This window comes from Panthera uncia, chromosome F1 (genome assembly GCF_023721935.1).
Source record: "Panthera uncia isolate 11264 chromosome F1, Puncia_PCG_1.0, whole genome shotgun sequence".
Taxonomy (NCBI): Eukaryota; Metazoa; Chordata; class Mammalia; order Carnivora; family Felidae; genus Panthera; species Panthera uncia.
The window spans coordinates 52,470,598-52,493,298 of record NC_064813.1 but is presented as its reverse complement, the minus strand read 5'-3'; the positions used below and the strand labels follow the sequence as shown (position 1 = coordinate 52,493,298).

The 22,701-nt window shown below is 35.3% G+C and overlaps 1 protein-coding gene across 1 annotated transcript in view; it reads left to right on the top strand.

Moving 5' to 3' along the window:
- The window catches only part of USH2A (usherin), a 733,950-nt gene that overhangs the window by 57,461 nt on the left and 653,788 nt on the right, over window positions 1-22,701 (top strand). The window contains exon 3 of the mRNA XM_049634559.1: window positions 922-1,054. Within this exon, the coding sequence (XP_049490516.1) occupies window positions 922-1,054 (133 nt within the window). The remainder of the gene's footprint in view (window positions 1-921; window positions 1,055-22,701) is intronic.

Here is a 22,701-nt window from a genome sequence, read left to right as displayed (position 1 = left end):
ATGAAGTTGTCTGCAGAACGGTTTGAGTTGGCTCTTCAGGGGTCACTGCACAGAAACAAAATTTCATAACTTCATCATTTTACAATTAGGATATAATTGAGGGGTCATCTAGCCACAACCCAGGAACAAATCTGGTTGTTCAAATGTTTTTATAAAGTTTCACTGGAACACATCCATGCTAACTCACATATGTACTGTCTCTGGCTGCTTTCCTATTACAATAGCAGAGTTGAGCAGTTGTGACCTGGACCAGTTGGAACACAAAATCAAATCACTTGGTTTGCAAATAGACAATATTTATCCTCTGACTGTTTACAGAAAAAGTTTGTTGATCCCTGATGGTAGAGAGTTGGTAAGTTGTCTGAATAATTAGGCTAGAATATTCTTGTCAAATTTTTATATTCTGTATTGGGGAAGTACGGCTGAAAATCATCAACTATGGTACCAATACTAATACAGGAAATGTTTACAGGAAGTATTTTGTATTAGCAACTTAAATTCTATCCACAGGTTATACATTTTTGGCATACTTAGTTTTGAATATTTCTACCTTTTGTATTGAATTCTGTTTTTGCCAATTATTGTTATAACAAATTTAACTAGTATATAAAGAAATAGCATATTCTCAAAAAATTATGAAGGCATAGCAGTCAGTGCTGCTAAATACATGGGACGAAAAATTATGTATATCTTTAAATACCATGGTACAAATCACAGCACAAAACTATAATATGTAGGTTCATATCTAGATCTATAAACATACAGATATATCAATGAGCCATTAAGATAAATTGTTTTCAGTCTTTCCAACTGAAGAAAGTAGTGAAGTAAGAAATTAACTTGAGAAAGACTACTGAAATGTAGTTATGATAAAATGCAAGGTTATGTAATTAAAATAATAATGGTGATAATTTCTTGCAGGTGCATCAGACAAAAATCAGTTTCTTCATCAATGGTTTGGAGGAAGATAATACGGCATTTGATGCAAGGACTCTAAGTGGTTCAATTATAGATTTTGCCTCTGGTACTACACAAATAGGACAGAGTTTAAATGGTAAGATTCTGACTTCAGAAAATTACTTATTTTGTCTAATTACCCGATTGCTCAAGAAAGTGTCAAAAACAATTGTTTTAAATATCTAGGTGTATGTGTTTCCTAGCACTGCTGCAACAAATGAGCAGAACTGGGTAGGAGCTTAATAAAGCAGACATTTATCCTCCTCTTAAAGTTCTAGAGCCCATAAGTCTGAAATCAAGGGTTCGCAGGGTTGGTTTTCTCTGGAGGTTCTGATTGGTTCTATGCCTCTCTTTCTCTTGGCTTCCAGTAGTCCTCAGCGTTCCTTGGCTTGTGGCTGCACAACCCCCTTAGTCTCCAGGTTCACATGACCCTCTCGTCTGTGTTCTGTTCCCTTCTCTTCTCTTCTAAGAGAGCTTGTGGTTAGATGTAGGGCCCACCCTGATCCTATATGCCTTCCTCTCCAGATCCTTAATTACGTATGCAAAGACCCTATTTCCAAATATGGTCACAGTCACAGATTCCAGGGGGACGCACCTTTTGGAGGGCACTTTTCAACCCACTATACTAGGGGAACTTTAAAATTAAGATGTACCTATTATGATCAAGTTTATTTCTTTTTTCTTTTTCTTTTAAATGTTTATTTATTTTGAGAGAGAGAGCGCGCACATGCAAGCATGAGCAGGGGAAGAGCAGAGAGACGGGGAGAGAGAGAATCCCAAGCAGGCTCTGCGCTGTTAGTGGAGAGCCTGACATGGGGCTTGATCTCAGGAAACCATGAGATCATGATTTGAGCCCAGATCAAGAGTCAGAAGCTTAACCAACTGAGCCACCCTGGTGCCCCTGATCAATATTTACATAAGAACAATATGTGATAAACTATATTTTCTCAATCTTTTTTTTTTGTTTGGATTTTAAAGTAGGGTTTAGAATATTAAATAGAAACTGAAATTTAATATTCAACACTAATAGCTAGATTTATGGTATTCATATCTTCCCATCCTAAAACAGGCCATAGAGGTTTAAAAGAATATATACTGCATGCTGAAAACAAAACCCAGAAATTGAATTTAGGATTAACTTGAAATAATTAGCACAATGGTTTATAAATTGCCTACACTTTAAAAATGGAACAATTATTTTATATTACTAAATAATGAATACTCATTATAAGAAAATCCAAACAATACAGAACTCTCTGAAATAGAAAATATTTCAGTTTTCTACCTTCATAGATACAGTTAACTTTTTTTATACCCTTCCAGAACTTTAGTACATATAGCTGGAGATATGGTTATAAAAATAATTTTCTAAAAATGAAATTATAATACATATGCTTTCTCTGAGGCCTCTAAAAATAAATACTTCCTCTCCAAATGTTATGGACAACATTCTATGTTAATATTCCTTCTCATTTAAAATGGCTGCATTATGCCCACTTGTATAGCTGTAACAAAAACTTTTAAAACAAACTCCTAATAATGAGCATTTAGATTATTCCTAATATTTTGAGATTATTAGCAGTTATTTACTAGAAATTGCGATACATGCCTGTATTTCTATATCTCTGTTTCTAGATCTCTATTATACACACACACATGTATACACCTACATACGCATTTGAGCAACCATCTGATTGCATAGTTCCTTAAGACTTTACACTTTGGTGTTGGTCTGCTTGAGTTCAAGTCCCAACTGCCCACTTACTAGCTACGTGACCTGGAACAACTTTTAAATGACTCTAAACTGTAGTTAGCCCAAATTTATTTAATTTATGTACTTTTTAATTTTGTATTTTAATTCCAGTTAGTTAATGCACAGTGTAATATTACTTTCAGGTGTAGAATGTAGTGATTCAATACCCAGTGCTCATCACAACAAGTGCACTCCTTAATCCTCATCACCTATTTAACCCATACCCTACCCCCACCCCTCTGGTAACCATCAGCTTGTTCTCTATAATTCAGAGTCTGTTTCTTGATTTGTCTCTGTCTCTTATTATTTTTTTACCTTAGCTTGTTTGTTTCTTAAATTTCACGTATGAGTTAAATTGTTTATTTATCTTTTTCTGACTGACTGACTTTTGCTTCAATTTCTACTCTCTAGTTCCATCCTTGTCATTGCAAATGGCAAGATTTCATTCCTTTTTATGGCTGAATAATATTCCTGTGTGTGTGTGTGTGTGTGTGTGTGTATGTATATTACATGTTATATTTTCTTTATCCCTTGATCAACCAATGGACCAGTGGACACTAGGGCTACTTCGAAATATTGGCTATTATAAATAATGCCGCTATAAACATAGGGGTGTGTGTATCCTTTCGAATTAGTGTTCTTATATTCTTTTAGTTACTCTAAATTTGAAATGATGATGATGACATTACAGTCTCATGAAGATCAAATGAGGCTATGTATGAAAAACATTATTGTTTTTCCAGAATCTGGCACATTGTAGTTGCTGGAAACTTAATGGCATTCTTTGATCAACAGAAGTTCTTAATTTTAATGAAGTCTAATTTACTAATTTTTCTTTTATACTTAATATTTTTATGTCCTATTGAGGAAATCTTTGCACACCCTGATATCATGGAGATATTATTTTTACATTTTATCTGAAAATGTTATTATTTTACCTCTCAAATTTAGGTCTGTTTTCTATATGACTTTATTTTGGGTATGTTATGAGGTAGGGGGGTCAAGATTCATTTTTTATTTCTCACTTGAACATCACCAGAACCATTTTCATTAAACAGATCATTTCTTCGCTCCCCTGCAGCGAGTGGTAACTGTCACAAATCACGTACCTGCATATGTGAAGATGGTTTGCTCCTGAGCTCTCTCTTTTGGTCCAATGATTTGTTTGCCTGTATTTGAGTCAAAACATTTAGTTTTCATAGTTGTCATTTCGTAAAAGTCTTAAAATCTGAAAGTATTTACTTTTCCAACTTTTTTTTCCTTTCAATATTGTCTTGTCTATTTATATGAATTTTAGAGGCAGTTTTGCAATTTTCACAAAATTCTGGGATTTAAATCATAAACTCAATTTCGGGAAAATGGGTATCTATATGATATCAGATCTTCTAATCCACAAACAAAATGTATTTCTTAATTTCTCTTAAAAATGTTGTTTGTTTATTTATTTACTTATTTATTTATTTATCTATTTATTATCTTGAGAGAGAGGGAGGGAGGGAGAGGATCCCAAGCAGGCTTTGTGCCACCAGTGCTGAGCCTGACCTCATGAATCACGAGATCATGACCTGAGCCAAGGTCAAGAGTTGAGTCTGACATTTAACCAACTGAGCTACCCAGGCACCCCAATGTTGTTAGTTTTCTGTCCAGAAGTTTCACTCATTTGTAAGACTTAGTTCTATGTATTTTTTGGTTCTTTTTTCACCAGTTATACTTACTATTGTTTCTGAACTTCATTTTCTAGTTTTGTTTTTATTCTATAAAAATACGATCAATTTTTATATTGACCTCAATTAAGTCCAGTGAATTTGCTAAATTTTAATTCTAATAGTGATACAATCCTGCCAGTTGCGTATAGTAGATATAGTATAGCAGAGAGAGAGAGGGACCCAGTGCAAGTGAGGGAGGGGCAGAGAGAGAGGGAGACAGAATCCAAAGCAGGCTCCAGGCTCTGAGCTATCAGCACAGAGCCCGATGCGGGGCTTGAACCCATGAACCTCAAGATCATGACCTGAGCCGAAGCTGGACGCTCAACTGACTGAGCCACCCAGGTGCCCCAGATGTGTATTTTTGATACTCAAAATAAATTCTAAAACTGTGTGGTTAAATTTCCTAGCTCTGGTGTCAAAAAACTTAGAATTGAATCCAATCCAGTTGTGTGCCTTTGATAAAAATATGTATCCTTTTAAAATCTCAGGTTTTAATCTATTAAAGGATGTTTTCATAAATAATTAATAGGACTGTAATAATAATTATATGGGATCATGTATGTGTAGAATATGTTGCTTATCATATAGTAAATGTTTAATGAGTGGCAGCTATTATTAACCTCTTTGAACACCTATGCTCTTATTGTAAGTAGGGATAACAATGTCTCTCCGTAGAATTGTTGAGAAATCAGAAGACAAAGTGTCTGGACATAACTCTATTTAATTTGTATATGCTCTTCGATCAAGCTAAGCTTATGTGAAGACTTAATTGAAGGAAACTATATATTTAGAAACTTGGTGTGAGTAATTAGCGTATTGGAGAATTTTATAAAGTACCCTGCATGCAGAATTTCTTAATAAAACATTAAATCTTGTGAGCCTTGTTTCAATATTTAATCCCCATTAGTACTTCTAAAAGTGTTTTATTGCACCAAATGTTGCTCAAAGTATTCGATAGTGCTATAAATTAGTCTGCTATGCACTGTGGGGTTGAAGTGACTTGCTTCTGCTCTTCTTCAGCATGCTAGATGTTGAATGAATGCTTCAAAAGGACACTGTGGACTGAATATGATATTTGTTATTAAGCTGTGTAAAAAGAAATTTAACTTCTGATGAGAAAACATATCATTGGAGGGGCGTCTGGGTGGCTCAGTCAGTTGAGCTCAGGTCATGATCTCATGGTCTGTGAGTTCGAACCCCACGTCGGGCTCTGTGCTGACAGCTCAGAGCCTGGAGCCTGCTTTGGAATCTGTGTCTCCCTCACTCTCTGCCCCTCCCCTGCTCATGCTCTCTCTCTCTCTCTCTCTCTCTCTCAAAAATAAATAAACATTAAAAAAAAAAAGAAAAAGAAAACATATCATTGGAAAGGGGTTTGTTTCAAATGTTACTTAATTTTTACTACAATTTTCTCCTTAAGATTTGGGCATCAGAGTGCTACAAGGGAAAGGTTATTTTAAAATAATTTTTGTCTTTATTCTATAAATTTATAGGTACAGTTGTACCTACTGTATCTTTTCTCTAATTAGAGATGGCATGTAGACTGGCTCATTACTTCTGCCTAATGAGCCAGGTTCCATGCCACCTCTCTAATCAGAAAAGAGATAGGTACAGAATGTTCCCACGGACTTATTATAAATCATTTTCTTTCTCTCGCTTGCTCCTTTTTTTAATCAAAAAATTAAGTCACTGTCCTCCATACTTTTGTCCATATCCAAGATGGTTTCATTCAGGAGAGGTAATTGTGCAAGAGATTACTGTGAGCTGAATTAGGGGTGCTCTCATGCAGTGCCGGGCCGGCTGTCTGTGCTTTGGAACAGACACTGCCTCAAATACAGGCATATCAAACGAAGGCCCATAGGAGATCTAGATGTCTTTCCTCTCTTTCTCTGGTTGGGCTTAACTTGTTTCCCTGTTTCTGTACCCACGAAGCAACAACTTTGCACGTGAGTGTTGGCTTGCTACAGAGCTTTTTTTTAGTGGGGTCTCATATCTACCATAACTTTCTAGAAAAATATGTTGCCGATCACACTTTTCTTTTGCTGCAGGCCTTGTCTTTGCCTCCCCTAGGAAATTAATCAATGACCACATGAATGCATTTCACTGACCCCTGTATACATATTAATGGAATATCTATACATATAATGTATTGATGCTAATGAGATAACCTGATTTGGTTGAGTTGATTTTTTCATATACAAATAGAAGCACTTTAGACCATCTCTATGAACCAATATGTATAAGTTCCTTCTTAGAACATTTTCTTCCAGTGCAGGTGTATTTCAATGCCTCTAGTTGGACATAAAACCTGGAGGAGTTACGGTAGCAGACATGTAATTATAAGAAGTCTTTAATATCACTGTGGTAATTAACTACAACGGCCCTCCAAATTTTGGGTTTAAAAACAAAATTTTGTGAATCAAAACTTTTCGTGGCTACTTCTGAATCGTGGGAATTTCCATGTTACGCATTTATAAGTGTCTAGCGCTTTCTTAAGAAATTAACTGGTAATTATAGAATCAATAAAGATTTGCCATTTCTATGTAAAAGTGAATGCACAGGGAGGAAAAAGATAACCATCTAAAGCTAACTCCAATGTCCTTTCCCTTCCATGTGTTCTGCTGTGTGTTGTGTATTAATTCATCTGCTTATTTTTCATTCTTTAGTTGAAATACTACTTTTAATCTCTGCTGGTGTCCCATGGGTTAATATGTCTAACCTCACCTGGGTATAGAGGAAAGGAAAGGAAAATACTGAAACATCTGACATTTTTCTTTTGGTTGAGATTATGATAAACTTTTTCTGAGAGAATATTTTTTGGAATTAGGGTAAAAAAAGAAATAGAAAAGTATAGAAATTAATTAAGACAGGTTAATGGAATGGAAGAAGAGTATAGAAACAAGGCATATATAGGTATAGAGGGGTTTATTTAAAGGTTAAGTTGGTGTTTCAGATTGTCCTAGAGATTTCTCACAATAAATCAGGACAATTGGCCAACTATGTTACAAAATAAAAAGATAAATTCAATGTATTCCTTCCAACTGTACAAAATAAAAACTGCAGATGAGTTAAAATTTAAATGCAAGGTATGTCATCGTGAGGTAGTAGAGGAAAATGAAAGCAAATGTTTCTTAATCCTGGCATATTGAAGACTTTTATTAGCATGATACCATGGCCAGAAACACTATAGGAAAATATTGAAAACATCTGACTAGTAAACTGAGAATTTAAAATTTAAACAATGCTTATCATTTTATGCTTAATTTGGCAAGGAATAAAAAAGAGATGATACTACCGTGGAAAGAGTTTAGGATAATCTGGCAAACTACAATAAGTAAAAATGTGGAGACTATTTAATCCAAGAATTCTACTTCCAGGATATATCTCAAGAATATAATTAGAGAAAACCTTAAATATGTACTCAAAAGTACTCATTGTAGAATTAAAGTAGCAAATAATTGGAACCAATTAAACATTTCAAAAGGGAATTGATTAAGTAAAGTTGAAATTATACTTAAATTGGAAAAATATGCAAAACTAAGAGAAAGGAAGTATGTCTATTTGTAGAGACAGAGGAGTAGGTTCGTGATGTGTTAGTACAAGAAAAAGCAAGAGTATGTAGTATAATACACTCTGAATTGAACATGGGTTGACAAAACACACATCTACATTGGACATTTAGGTTATTGGACATACAAATTACTATTGCTATAATAATTAGTACCTAAGAAACAAGGCATGAGATTTATAATAAGAAAGAATTGGGTTTGAATCCCAGCTCTACTTCTTAAAAGTCAGGTGATTTTGGCAAAGAATTATACTTCTCGGGGCACCTGGGTGGCTCAGTCGGTTGAGCGTCCATCTTCAGCTCAGGTCATGATCTCACGGTTGGTGGGTTTGAGCCCCATGTTCGACTCTGTGCTGACAGTTCAGAGCCTGAAGCCTGCTTAGGATTCTGTGTCTCCCTCTCTCTCTCTCTCTCTACCCCTCCCCCACTCGTGCTGTCTCTCTCTCTCTCTCTCTCAAAAATAAAAGAACATTAAAAAAATTAAAAAAAAAAAGAATTTTACTTCTCAATCCAATTTCCTGATTTGTTTTCCTAATTTTTCTAATTTGTCATGTGTGTACATACTTTTCAAGGTACTTGTAAAACTTACAAATAATATGGACCTGGTTCATGAAAGGTACATAATCAAATTTTGCCATGTTAAAGCTTATTGATTTTGTGAAACTTAAGTATTTTTAAATGATGGTCATAAACTGTATCAATTTTTTGGCTCAGAGTCAAAATTTTCCTGGGGTGAGGAGGGAAGAATGTTAAATTTTGAGTAATGATGTGCTAGATGTTTGAAAGTACTTTGTGTAGGTAAACCCCATAAAATAATTTCTTTTTCTCTTTAAAGATTAACCCTTTCTGGTATGTGTCATTGTTTCCTGAAACTCCTGTATTCCATCTGGTGTTAACTTATCTTCAGCCTGAAGTGCTTCCTTTTCCATTGCTTACGATTCAGTCTGTGAGAAACAAACTCAACTTTTAAAAATGTCTTTAATTTATCTCTGTTTTTGAAGGATATTTTCACTGGTTCCATTTACAGGAATTCCAAATTGATAGTTGTTAATGTTTTCCCAACACTTTAAAGAATTATAATTTATTGTCTTCTGCCCTTCATTTTTTTCTGACGAGAAGTCAAGCCGTCATTCATATCAATGTTCGCTTGAATGTGGTAAGTTGTTTTTCCCTTTCTGCTTTTAAGGTTTTCTCTTGGATGTTAACAGTTGAACTAAGTAGTGCCTATGTGTAGTTTTTATTATGTTTACCCTGGTTGAGGTTTGATCAGACTCTCGGATGTGTGAAGTGATGTTTTCATTACTTTCAGATGTTCTTGATAACCATCTCTTAAAAATTTTCTTTCTTGTTTTTCCATTTTCCTTCTTTTTCTCTAGGACTTCAGTTACAATTATTTTAGAGCACTGGATATCATCCCACAGATCCTGAGCATTTTTTCCCCATACTCTTTTCTTTTGGTGTTTCTCTTTGCATATTTTCCATGGACCTGCCTTGAAATGCACTGATCATTTTCTCTGTTTTATTTAGGCTGCTGTTAAGCTTACGTAGAAAAGTCTTCATTCTTAATCTCATACTTTTCATTTCCAGCATTCCTATTTGGCTACTTTTTGGTAGATGTGATCTCTCTACTCAGATTTCCCCCATCCATTCGCACATGTTGTCAGTCACCACTTCCACTAGATCTTTTAGTATTTTTGTCTTAGGTATTTTCATATCCTTATTTAATAACTAATGTCTGGGCCATATCTGCATCACCTCCTATTAATGGTTTCCTGTCTTTACAATGGGCCACATTTTCTTCTTCATGTGTCTATAAATATTGTGTACTAGACATTGTATATAGGTTTGGAAAGACAGAAATGAATAATATTTACCTCTAGAGGAAAGAGCACTCTATCAGGCTGAGAGAGAGAGAGAGAGAGAGAGAGAGAGCGAGCGAGCGTGTTGGGGGGTTGTTGAGGAAAGTGAGTAGGAGAAGAATAAAGTCAAACTGATTTGAAGTTGAAGTTGATCTGGATGTGGGCTTTATTACAGTTTCAATGTTATGTCATTTACCACTGGTTTCAGATGTTTGAGGATAGAATCGGGCTGGGTGCAGACTCACTGTGTGCTTGGGCCCTTTGGAATTCTAAGCTGTTGTTCCAGGGTACTATGGCTGACTCTCCCACCTCTTGCTTCTCTGTTAGGGAGACCAGCAGTCCTGGGTCTCATCTCTCCTATGAAAGGCTTGTACCTTTGTAGAATTTAATTTGTTTAGATTTCTTTGTGTCCTCTACTTTCTCAGGGGTTAAAAATGATTTCATAGTTTTCCTGGCATAATTTGGTTGTTGGGTTGATAGTAAAGTGATGGTCTCTTGCATCTGTCCATGTCTTAATCCGAAGATGAAGTCCAACCATTATTGTAACATCTAATCTGTGCCTCTTTTCTTTCTTTGTCCAACTTTCCACTTTAACTCTGCTGTCTGCTAGGCTGTCTCAGCGATGGCCAGTCTCTGGCTGTCTGGACCTAGAAGGATTATTATTTGGCCCCAAGGATTATTTTTGTGGAATTTAGGCATTCACCTTGTAGTTATCTCTTATAACCTTTTCTGGAGTAATTTTTGGCCTTTTGGGATCCTAACTGTACCTCTGGCTTTTTAAACTTTTAACGTGTTTTTTTGTTTTTTATTTATTTTGGTTTGCCCGAAATCTATTCACTGCCAGTATTTGAAGCTGAAAGGTAGTGACAATTCCTCACTTTTTTTTTATTGTTACTTTTCATGTCTGTGCCTCCTAGAGCTCCCTTTGTCCAGAAGCAGTATTTTAATCAGTTTGTATAGCATATAAATATTGTGCATTTCCTTTTTCTGTCAGATATATGCTAATATCTATCAACTTGGACCCTCTGGTGCCCTGAATCCAGCCATTCTTCAACACCTCTGGGATGTTTAATCAATTTACTGAAACAACTTTCCCCTGTCTCTCACTCCCTTGTTGCGTTCTGTCCCTTCTTATTGAGCTTAAGTATCATGGCCAAATATTAGAATCACTTCCTTGCACACACCTTGACTCCTTTGCTTTTTATTTTTCCTCACTTGCTAGTATTACCATGGCAACACCCTGTATTGGTTAAATAGACCCAATCAGGATGACTTGTGCCACCTAACATTTATGATCATAAACCTCCTATGTGCCCATGATGCTGCCCTAGGTTCATTCCGTATTTCCCTTATGCATTCACGTTCTGCCTTTGGGTAACTGTGTACACGTTTTGTTCTGTCCTTAAATTTACTTCTTATCCTGACCCTCCGCTGATGATAATACCTTCCAGTTCACAAGGAAATTAAAACAAGTAATAAAATAACTACTATAAATTCCCACTGCTGTATTTATCCACCTCTGTCATATAATCTAGATCTTATCAAGGTAATTGTCACAGCATTTTTCCCCATTTGCTCCTGTATCGTGTTTTCTAGTGTTTTGGAACTTCTCTAGTATTAATGGAACATGTCAAGGACATACAGATATGGTATGATTCTTCCATTAAATTTTTTTCTTAACTCCCACATCCTCCACCAGAGTAAGTGTTTTGTTTTGTTTCTTTGTTCCTCTTTTTAAGCAAAACTTCCTCCTTGTTTTGTCAGTGATAGCACTCTTTCTTTTCCAGTTCTACTGTCTACAGTCAGGCTTTAGCTCACCACAACATTTAAATTATACTTGTCAAATCTCTGCTGACCTTCACGTCATAAATCTGGTAGTTAATTTCACATCTTTATCCTATTTGACCCATCAACATCACTGAAAAGAGTTGAGATCATTCCTTCCTTGTTATACTTTCTTCACTTGGTGTCTAAGACCACATTATCTCCCGGTTTGTCCCTGAATTTCTAGTTGCTGTGTCTCAATTTGATTTCCTGGTTCCTGTTTATCCACTTGGCTTTCTTAACATTGGTACTGTAGGACTCACACCTCGGTTCTGTTTCCATGTCTGTAGACACGCACTCCCTTAAACATCACCTCCCGCTTCAAAGTTTTAAATACCATCTAAGTGGCTTAAATTCTAAATCGAAATCTATCTTCCTTCCTCGTTCCCCCAGCCTCTTTCCTAAATTCCAGAATGCTACCTCAGACTATCTAAAATCTCCATTTGGATGCTTAATTTATATCTCATTTTTTCCCCAAACTGAACTTTGGATGTTTTAGACCTCTTACTTTGATACACATACTATTTCTTCTATAATCCTCCCCATTTCAGGTACGTGCAGTTTCATTTTCCACTATTTCAGAACGAAAGATTGGAGTCCTTGCCAGTTCTTCTCACATTTGACATATGTATCAGAAGAGTCCTGTTGATGTTACCTTCAAATTATGTCCAGATTTTGATTCCAACTCACACTTGCTCTAGAGCTACCCCAGTCCAGGGCATGGTTGCTGCTCTTGCGTGGATTAATGCAAAGTCTTTTAACTGCTTCCACCCTGCCATCCACTTTTTTCTCAACACAATAGCCAGGATTGTTCTGTTACTCATGAGGCAGATCATGTTCCTTCTGTGTTCAAAATGCTTTATTATTTTCCTACCTCACTAGAGTGAAAGCCACCATTTTTACGATGGCCTATAAGACCTACATGATCTGACTACAGTTACTTCTCCGGCGTTACTATTGCTACCATTTCTTTTTCTCACTTTGTTTCACCCAAACTGGCCTTTTTGCTGTTGTTTGAATATGTGAAGCCCACTTCTGTCTTAGGGTCTTTTCCGTATTCACTGTTCCTTTAGACTGGAAGTCTATACCTTCAGATTTCCATAATGCTGACTCTGTCTCTTTGGGTCTGCTCAAATATTGCCTTCTTAATGAAATCTTCCCTACAACCCTCCAGTTCCCCACGTTTTGCCCCTCATTATGCTGCTTTTTTTTTCTCTTCATGGAACTTACCATTTTAACTTAGTATATGAGTTACTTAGTATTTTTATTGTATACATACGTTTCCCTTCTAGAATATAAATTCTGTGATTTTTTTGTTTGTTTACATTGTCCTCTGATGTATCCCTAGAGCCTGGAAGATTGCCTGCCACATGATAGCTATTCAATAAATATTTGCTGTTTGCTCAACAAGTGGATGAAGTGAGAGGATCTGAAGGGTAGAGTATATGGATATAGCTAAAATTAGTTTGTCAGCCTCACCTCTCTGGCAGTGTTCCAGATGTGATTTCTAATGGACTTGCTCTGTGAGAATGGAAAATGTTACAAAGAAGTAGTTGAGCAGATACTGGTGATTAAAGGAGAAGAAGAAGTCAAAGGTATATCATAAAGAGAAATAGGGATGTTGGGATTTTGTGTGTATATGTGTGCATATATGAGGTGGAGAGGAGAGCGGAGAAGAAGAAAAGGAGAGAAAGGTTAATGCAGGGGAGGAACTGAGGGAAAGGAGAGTGGGCTTAAGGGAATTAATGTTGATTATTTGAGATAGAAATGGAATAGCCAAGTAGAAATGGCAAAAGGTCATTTGAGACAGGAGACTGGATTTGAGGACTGATTTAGGGTTAGTGATATGGAGATAAGAATATTCCTTATAGAGGTTATTTTTGAAGTTCTAGAAGCAGATAAAATTATTGGAGGAGAGAAAACTAGAAAAAAAGAGTATAGAGCTACAGATAGAGGGTTTGGAGATGGGGGTAAAGATTAGAGGCACCCAAGGAGCTTCAGAAGTATCCCAAGGGTTAGGATATTAGAAGACAAATGATGATGACTTCAAGATGTTCTTCAATAATACCAAACACCAGAATACTAAGGAGAAGTTATAAGACTGAAAATCACACCTAGGTTGGCCATCAAGAGTACACTTTCAGTCTAGCAATAGAGAAAAGGGAATGTAGATCACTTAAAATGAGACTAAATGGTAAGGAAAAGGAGACTTTGGGTGTAGATATTGCAGAAAACTGGTTCTGAAAAGAAGAAAAGGAATTGGATGAAATTAGCATAATATAAGGTTCTGTTCTCTGTTCTCTGATTCAATTACTCTTGACCATTTTGTGGCCATCCTTTGACTCTTCAGGATAACAGCTTTCTTTTCACTGATTTAAATAATGATTCTGGAGGTGAATTTTCAAACTTTCCTTCATTCAAGAAATTTTATAATACTGTATGTATTGTACAATTGTATAATAATACCTGTATTAATTGTATATGACTGTACATTAAATGCTTATGTTTTTTATTGTCTGCAATGATAGCTTCATTTGGAGCTTTATTTCCTTCTTATGGTTACATGATAATTGGAGTATATTCTCATTCTTTTCTCTTGATGCCTAAAAACAACAATAACAGTAACAACAAAACCAGAAAACACACTCTAGGTTTTTTTCTTGGCATGAAGCCCTTACCATTTTGAGCACTTAAAAAAAATGAGCAAGATTGACTCTATTCTAGAACCATCATATTTTGAAGTTCTAGATTTTTATGATTTATTTTAAAATTTGTTGTAGAAAAAGTGTTTTCTTTAGTGTCACAATGAAGTAAATAGAAATCAGGTAATTAACCTATCTCTTCATGCATACCTTTAATTCCAATTTGAATTCCTGATAGAAATGATGAAAGGCAATTAGCTAAGTCTTTGTTAAAAGGAGATATATTAGCTTTTATTTTACTGCATTGAGATTTTGTTCTTTACATGTGAATCTATTAATGGTATTGTCAAAATGCTCAGTCTTTAAGCTCTGTTATTTTAAAAAATGAGGATTCTGTTTGATATCATGTTAGATATTATTTCCAAAAAGAAATTCAGTAATTATCTTTAATTCTTTTAACCTATGGGTAGATGTCTCTAAAACTACCTATGCTAATTATCATACTTCTATTTCTAAAACTTTTGGTTCACAAGGGACAGATCTAATCTTACTAACTTCACATTGTTATTACTATTTATTTGACTTTAACATTTATAGCAACATCTAACCTTCTAAAACAATTTAGAAATACCCCCACTTTCTTTATGTCAGTGATTTCCCAGGCAATGGACATGTGAAATTGAAATTTCAAAATGTATTTAAGCAATTTTTAAAGATTCTTAAAGATCTCCTTTCCTGTTACGCATTTACATTTATCATTCTCATGTATATTTGTGTGATTTTGTTATAAGGTTGACTCATATAAAATTGCCATTTTTTACATTAAAAATGGCCAAATATTGGCTATTTCAGATGGTTAAACCTAATATATAGGTAAGTATCCTTAAATAACATAATATATGCTATCATCTTCATGTTAAAATGTACAGAATGGTTTCTTAGTGTATTTTCAACTTGGTGCTTGCACAAAAATGGGGAATTATTTGAGATCTGGTTCATTCCTTGTAGTTGTGTTATTCATATCCCATTATATGAACAAAAGCATTTATTTGTTCCCAAGTTGAGAATTAGTTTTATCTCATTTTATAATTTATAAAATTCTATAATTTTAAATGTCTCCTTGGACACATTCATCTTTCTTCTCTTCTATTCTGTAAAATGGATATTATTCTTGTTTAATTGCCCTAGCTGGTATGCCCAGAACACTGTTGAATAGAAGGGGCAAGAGTGGACATTAGTGTCTTGTTCCTGATTGCAGGGGGAAAACATTTAGTTTCTCACCACAAAGTGTAATGCTAACTGTAGGTTTTTATACATGTTCTTTATCCAATGAGGAATGCCGGAGTCCAGCTCCAGCACGTCCAGGGGTTCCCGAAGGATGAACAGCATCAGCGAAAAAGTGAAAATAAAATAAAACAAAAATAAAATGGACACAGACAACAACAGTGTGTTAGACTGGCCACTTTATTGTAGCAAGCGTGGCATTATATTTGTTAGCAAATTCCTGGTAGCGTGCATTATCTATGTTTCTCGGCATTACCTAATTCTAAAAATGTTCCTTTGTGTGATCACCCATAAAGGAACAACATAGTTATTTTCTAGTAACATTCCCTCCTACCCTTTCAAGGTCATCTAGTTCTCAACACCTCAAGTGGAATGTTTTACAAGGACGTGACTTCTTAATTGTTCCTTTGTGCCATCTGAGGTACAAGGGACAAGAGTATTCGCTTTGGTCTGGGGTGCCGGGAGGGAGCCAAGAGGGCCCTGGGAGCCCACGCCTCATGTGCTCCCAGAGAGACAATGTATACCTAGGAACTAATGAACCATTCTGTACCTTAACCCACCAGGTACAGTTATCCTCTGGAATGCCTCCTGGGGGCCAAGTGGGCCTAGGGGTTGGAGTAACTTGTATCCATAGATACATTCCTTTGTTCCCGGAGTGGGGATTTCGAACCCATTTGTCCCCCTCCTTGGCTGGGAAATACATGGGGCTATCCTCCCTTTAGGCAGAGGAGTGTTTATAGGGGGCGGCAAGGGCTGGATGTAGGGCCGCGTAATTTCCTGTGGACTCTTATTTCTTTCCCCAACGGTTCTATTCCCGGGGGGGCCCGTTGTGGGCAATTCCCCAACTGGCAATTCCCCAGGTACTTTCATTGATGGGGGGCTGCCCTGACCAACGCCAAGGCCAAATTACATAAAAGCAGGAGTACAAGAAGCTTCACTGTCGGTGGGCCGCCATGCCGCCCCTGTCGGTCCACCGCCCCGGCCCTGCCATCAGGCTGGTTGGATAGCTCGGCTTCCAGCAGAGGAACTTCCCTTCTTTCATAGCTTGTTTTTATAATGAAATAGGTTTGGAATTTGGCAAGTGCCTTTCCTGAATCTATGAAGATGATCATTTGTTTTTTATCCTTTATTCTATCAATATTATGTATTATTCAATATTCACATATTGGACCAGCCTTGTATCTCTGGGATAAATCTCAGTTGCTTATGGTATATAATCTTTTTATTTGTGGTGTTTGATTTAGTTTACTAGTGTTCTGTTGAAGATTTTACCTCTATATTCATAAAACATTAATCTGTAACTTTCTTATGATGTCTTTATTGGTTTTGGTATCAGGATGAAATGATTCTATGAATCTATGAATTCTGATTCAGTCTATGAATGAGTTGAGAAGTGTTTCTTCCTCTTCTATTTCTTTTGGAAGAACTTGTGAGGGATTGGAGTTATTCCTTGTTTAAATGTTTAGAAGAATCCACCAGTTGAAGGCATGTGGTCCTGGATTTTCTTTGTGTGTAGTTGTTTTTATTACTAATTTATTCTCTTTGCTTATTAAAACTACTCAGAATGCCTATTTCTTCTTGAGTCAGTTTCAGTAGTTTGTACCTTTTGTGGAATTTGTTCATCTTATCAAGATGATCTAATTGTTAGTAAACAGTCTACAGAATTATCTTACAATCTTTCACGTCTGTAAGATCATTTGTAATGTTCCTTCTTTCATTCCTGATTTGACTTTTCTGTCCTTTGTTTTCTTTGTCAGTCGAGCTAAATGTTTGTCAGATTTGTTAATAATTTCAAAGGATAAACTTTTGTTGTTTTTCCCTATTGTTTTTCTGTTTTCTATTTCATTTATGTCTACTCTAATCTTTATAACTTGCTTCTTTCTGCTTGCTTTGGGTGAAGTGTACTCTTTTTTTTTCCCCTCTAATTTCTTAAGGTAGAATATTAGGTCATTGATTTCATTACTTTATTCTTTAATATAGATATTTATAGCTGTATTTCTCTTTAAGCAACACTTTACCTGAAACTCATGAAGTGTGTTTTGTTGTGCGTTTGTTTTCATTTGTCTTAAAGGGCCTTCTAGGTATTTTGGGGATTTTTCCCTTTGTTATTGGGAATGTGTTTGGCTACAGTTTATGTAGTATGTCTTCTGTTTTTTAGCTTTGAATCTATTTGTTTCTTTGAGTTTGTCTTTCCTAGGAAGCATATAGTTGGATTCTGTTTTCTGCCCCCATTCTTCCCACATCTCTTTTTCTGGGAGGTGTTTACCCCATTTCCATTTAATGTAATTATTGATAAGGTAGTTGAAATGTCACTTTGCTATTTGTTTCCTATATGTCTTTTTTGTTCCTCTATTTCTCCATTAATATCTTCTTTTGTGTTAATATGTTTTAGTATACCATTTTAACCTCCTCGTCATTTTTTTTACTATTTGTTATTTTGTTAGTAGTTTCCCAGGGTATTAAAATTAACATAATCTAGTTTTCATTAATTACAACTTTTTTTTTTTTTTTTTTAAGTTTACATATTTTGAGAGAGAAAGACAGCATGAGCAGAGTTGGAGCAGAGAGTGTGGTAGAATGAATTCTAAGGGGCTTGAACTCACAAACTGTGAGATCATGATTTGAGCAAGATTGAGAATAAGACTCTTAACTTACTGAGCCACCCAGGCACCCCAATACCAAATTAATTTCAATAGTATACAAAAACTTTGTATCTATTTAGGTTTTTTTTCCCTCCCCCTTGTTATTGTCATTCAAATTATGGTGTTAGATGTCCATCAACACAGAATTATAATTATTGTATTATGCAGTTGTTTTTTTAAATCAGGAGAAAAAGTATTATAAATAAAAATGCATTTATATTATCTTATATATTTATATTTGTAGTTACTTTACAGGGGCTCTTTATTTCTTCAGGTACATTAGAGTTATTGTTTAGTGTCCTTTTATTTCAACATAAAAGTTTACTTTAGTAATTTATATGAAGCATGTCTACTAGTCACAATTCTCTCCAATTTTGTTTATCTGGGAATGTTTTAATCTGTCCTTCATTTTTGAAGAATAGTTTTAATAGTTTTACTGGAGAGAATATTTGGTTGGCAATATTTTTTCTTTCAGTGCCCTAAATATGTCATCCCACTGCCTTCTGGCCTCCATAGTTTCTGATTAAAATTATGTTGTTAATCTTATTGAACATACTTTGTATCAGATGGGTCATTTCTCTCTTGCTGCTTTCATGATTTTCTCTTTGTCTTCCAACAGTCTGATAATATCTCTAGGTGTAGATCTTTTTGAATTTATCCTTCTTTGAGTTCATTGAGCTTCTTGGATGTGTAGGTAATGGTATTCATCAAATCTGAAAAAGTTTTAGTAATTTTTAAAAAATATTTTTTCTGCTCTTTTTTCTACATCTTTTCTTGGGATTCTTATTATACTTATGTTGGTACACTTGATGGTGTCTCAGTTTTCTGAGGCTCTGTTTATTTTTCTGCATTACCTTTTCCTTCTTCCTCAGACTGAATAACCTAATCTGACCTATCTTCATGTTCACCAGTTCCTTCTTCTGCCATTTGTATCTAATATTGAACTCCTCTAGTGAATTGTTATTTTCACAATTTGTCTCCTTACTCATATTCTCTATTTGCTGAGGCACCATTTTCATCCTTTCTTTAGTTTTTGAGCAACTATTTAAAATAGTTGATTTAAAGTCTTTGTCTGCTAAGTTTAATGTATGGACTTCCAACTGACCAAGTTTCTATGACTGCTTTTCCTTCCACTCTGTATCAACCTGTTAACCATAGTTTCTTTTGTTGTTGTTTTTGCATGTATCACTTTTTTTGTTAAAAACTGGATGTTTAAATAATATAGCAAATCTGGAAACCATTCTTCCCTTTCTCATGTTTTTTTATGCTTCTGTTTATTGCTGCTTTCTTGTTTAGTGACTGACCTGATTTACATACAGTCTATATTATTGTCACATGTGGGCACTGATTTCTGTGTTCAATTAACTTAGTGCTCAGCTAAATGTTTGAAGAGAGAATTTCTTAAATTCCTAGAATGAATAAGTTTTTCAGTCTTTGCTTAAAGCTCTGTATTTGTGTTAAAGTGTGCCTCTAATGTTTAAACAGGTAAGCTATCTTCTTTAGTCACCACTACCTGCTTGGGCAGAGCCAGAATGTCAAGCAGAGGTGAGAACTTAGGTTCTTCTCAGGTTTCTGTTGAGCATGCACATAGGCTTTATATGTGCATGACATTCTAGATTTCCAATAATATTTCAGAGCTTTGCAAAACTCCCTATGGACATTTATGCTTCAGCTTTTCTATTTAACTTTTTTGCTTTGTTTGTTGTTTACCCAACTATTATCTCTACCTCAGGCAACTGCAATGGTAAGCAGTTGCTACTGATTATTTCCAACAAACATCCATAGAGAAATGACTGTTTCCACTGGGCAAGCTCTGAGTCTGTTCAAGTCTTGCTCATGGGTTTTCTAAGATATTGTCAGACAGACTAAATTTTCTGAGGTTGGAGCTTTGTAGGAACTCCAATTTCATTCTGATTTCTCCAGTGGCTGCTAGGCTGCTGTTTCTCACTGTTATCATGGATATTTATTTTCAAGGTTACCACTGAGTGGCAGAGAGGAGGATGGGAACAGAGAAAGTTAAAATGCCACCCCTCCCCCAAAACATGCTATTCTTACTGATGTTCAGACATTAAAAATAAAACCTCCCTGGATTGTGGCAGAGTTTTTGGTTAATTTACAGAGTTCCAGAGAAGTTGTTTTGACACTCTTTGCTAGAGTTTTCATTGCTTTTATGGAAGAGAGAATTTTCAGTTGTTCTTTCTCTGCCATTCATAATGACATCCTGTAATTTCTTTCATCATTGTTTTGCATTTTTCTCCCTACAGACACTGTCATGTTATGTTAGATTTATAACTAGTGTTTCATGTTTTGTGGCTAATACAAATCATACTTAAAAAATTTATTTTCAGTGTTTCATCACTAGTATATAAGAATTGAATTGACTTTTATATATTTAACTTGTATCATATAAAATTGCTAAATTCACTTATTCTAGTAGCTTTTATGTAGATTCACTGGAATTCTTTAAGTAGACACTTCTGTTATCCACAAATAGGGGCAGTTTTATTTCTTCCTTTCCAATTGCTGTGACATTTATTAATTTAGGTTTTTTGAAAACTGATTTTTACCCTGATTTATATATTAGATTACTTACACTGTTCCCATTTATCTAATTTTGCTATGCCACCTGTTATAATGTGGATGTACTGCCTTTTCCCAGTCATTATCTGTTTTCTGAGTAGACAATTATGAGATCATTCCGGTATGAGTCTGTCTGTTTCCCTGACCCATTTATATTATTTAGACTTATTTTGGCCATATGAATATTTTTTCAAAGAAGAATCTTTTTATACACTATTTATTCCAATGAATATCTACTGTTAAGGAATTGGAAACTAAGAAAGGAAGGAGTAAAATCCATCTTAATCCTCAAAATATTTTATGATACTTCCCACTGAAACCAAAATCATAATTCTCTTATTTAGAATGGGTGATTCACATTAACTATAGGTATTTAGAGAATTTTTTTCTCACTTCTTGCTTTGGAAATTTTTTTCAAATATGAATTCTTCAGTAGAGGATGTGATTTTTCTATGTTCAGACTCCAAAATTTACAACTAAAATGGTTTTTAAAGGTCATAAAACACAGCCCCTTTATTTTATAGATGATAAAATATATTTTATTATTCCTCTGCAGCAGAGCTTCCCTTTAACTATTATTAAAATATAGGAAGTTAATTCTAATTTATCAGTATTGAAATGTACACCTCCACTTCTACACCCTGGTCTGACTACTATCATCTTTCACTTGGATTAGTATAATAGCTTAACTGGCCTCACTACCTGTACCCTTGTCCTCTCCATTCTATTCTTAACACTTTTGAATAAACCTGAGATCATGTCAGTCCTCTCCTCTAAACCCTCCAGTGTCTTCCTATTTCATTCAGAATAAAAATCAAAGTCTTTACAGTAGGTTTGCAAGGCTTTTAATGACTTGAACCCCTTTCCCCCCAGCCAGTTACTTGTCTGACCTAATCTTCCAATAGCCTCCCCTCTATTATTCTGCTCCTGGATGCTGGCTCCTTGCAGTTCCTCTCACATGCCAAGCATACTGCCTTAGGGGTCTGTGCACTCATTGGCTCCCGTCTGGAATATTTTGCCCCTAGATATATGAATGATTCATTCCCTTTCTCCTGTCAATACCATATTCTCAATGAGGCCTCTCTTGAACATACCATCCAAATTAAAACTCCAGTCTATGCTTTCCAAGCTTCTCTAATTTCCCCAAATTTTCATAGCATTTATCATGTTCTAGTGTACTATGTAAATTACTCATGTATTATGCTCATCTAGCTGCTTAAATGCAAGCTCCATAAAATAAGTTTTTGGGGTTTTGTGTCTATCTTGTGAACTGATATATCCCTGGAACCTGTGAAAGTGCCTAACACATAATAGGCAATCAGTAAATACTTGTTGAATGAATGAATGCATAAAAGATTACAGCCACCTTGACAATTTAAAACCATGATTCTGGCTTTGACAAAATCAAAACATTCATTATTTTTGCTTTCAGTTAGATTAGGCCTTTGAAAATCACAAATGATTATCTCATATTTTTTATGATCTGTATTTTCTGGGTTATTTGAGATAAAACATTCAACAGTGGGGCACTTTTAAATTCAGGATGTGGAACTACAACAAGGGTTATAGCGGAGGCTAGGGAGATAAGGGTTGGATGTGGTTTGAGTGTGAAGAGGTGAAGGTAAAAAAATAAACAGAAGGTAGATCCAGCTTCCTTCATTTAGGAAGACAATATTCATTACCTCTTATCTCAGAAAGACAATTAATACCATGAGTAGTTTTTTTTCTGTTTGTCTTCCCCACTCCCCTACAAAAACACACAAGCATACGATAAGTTAGCCATATCCATACCTGTTCCTCCCATCTTTCCTCTTATCTTCAAGAAAGGCATATCCTTCCTCTGCCATTCCCTACTTTGCTTACCTTTAGATCTTAGATCCAGATCAATT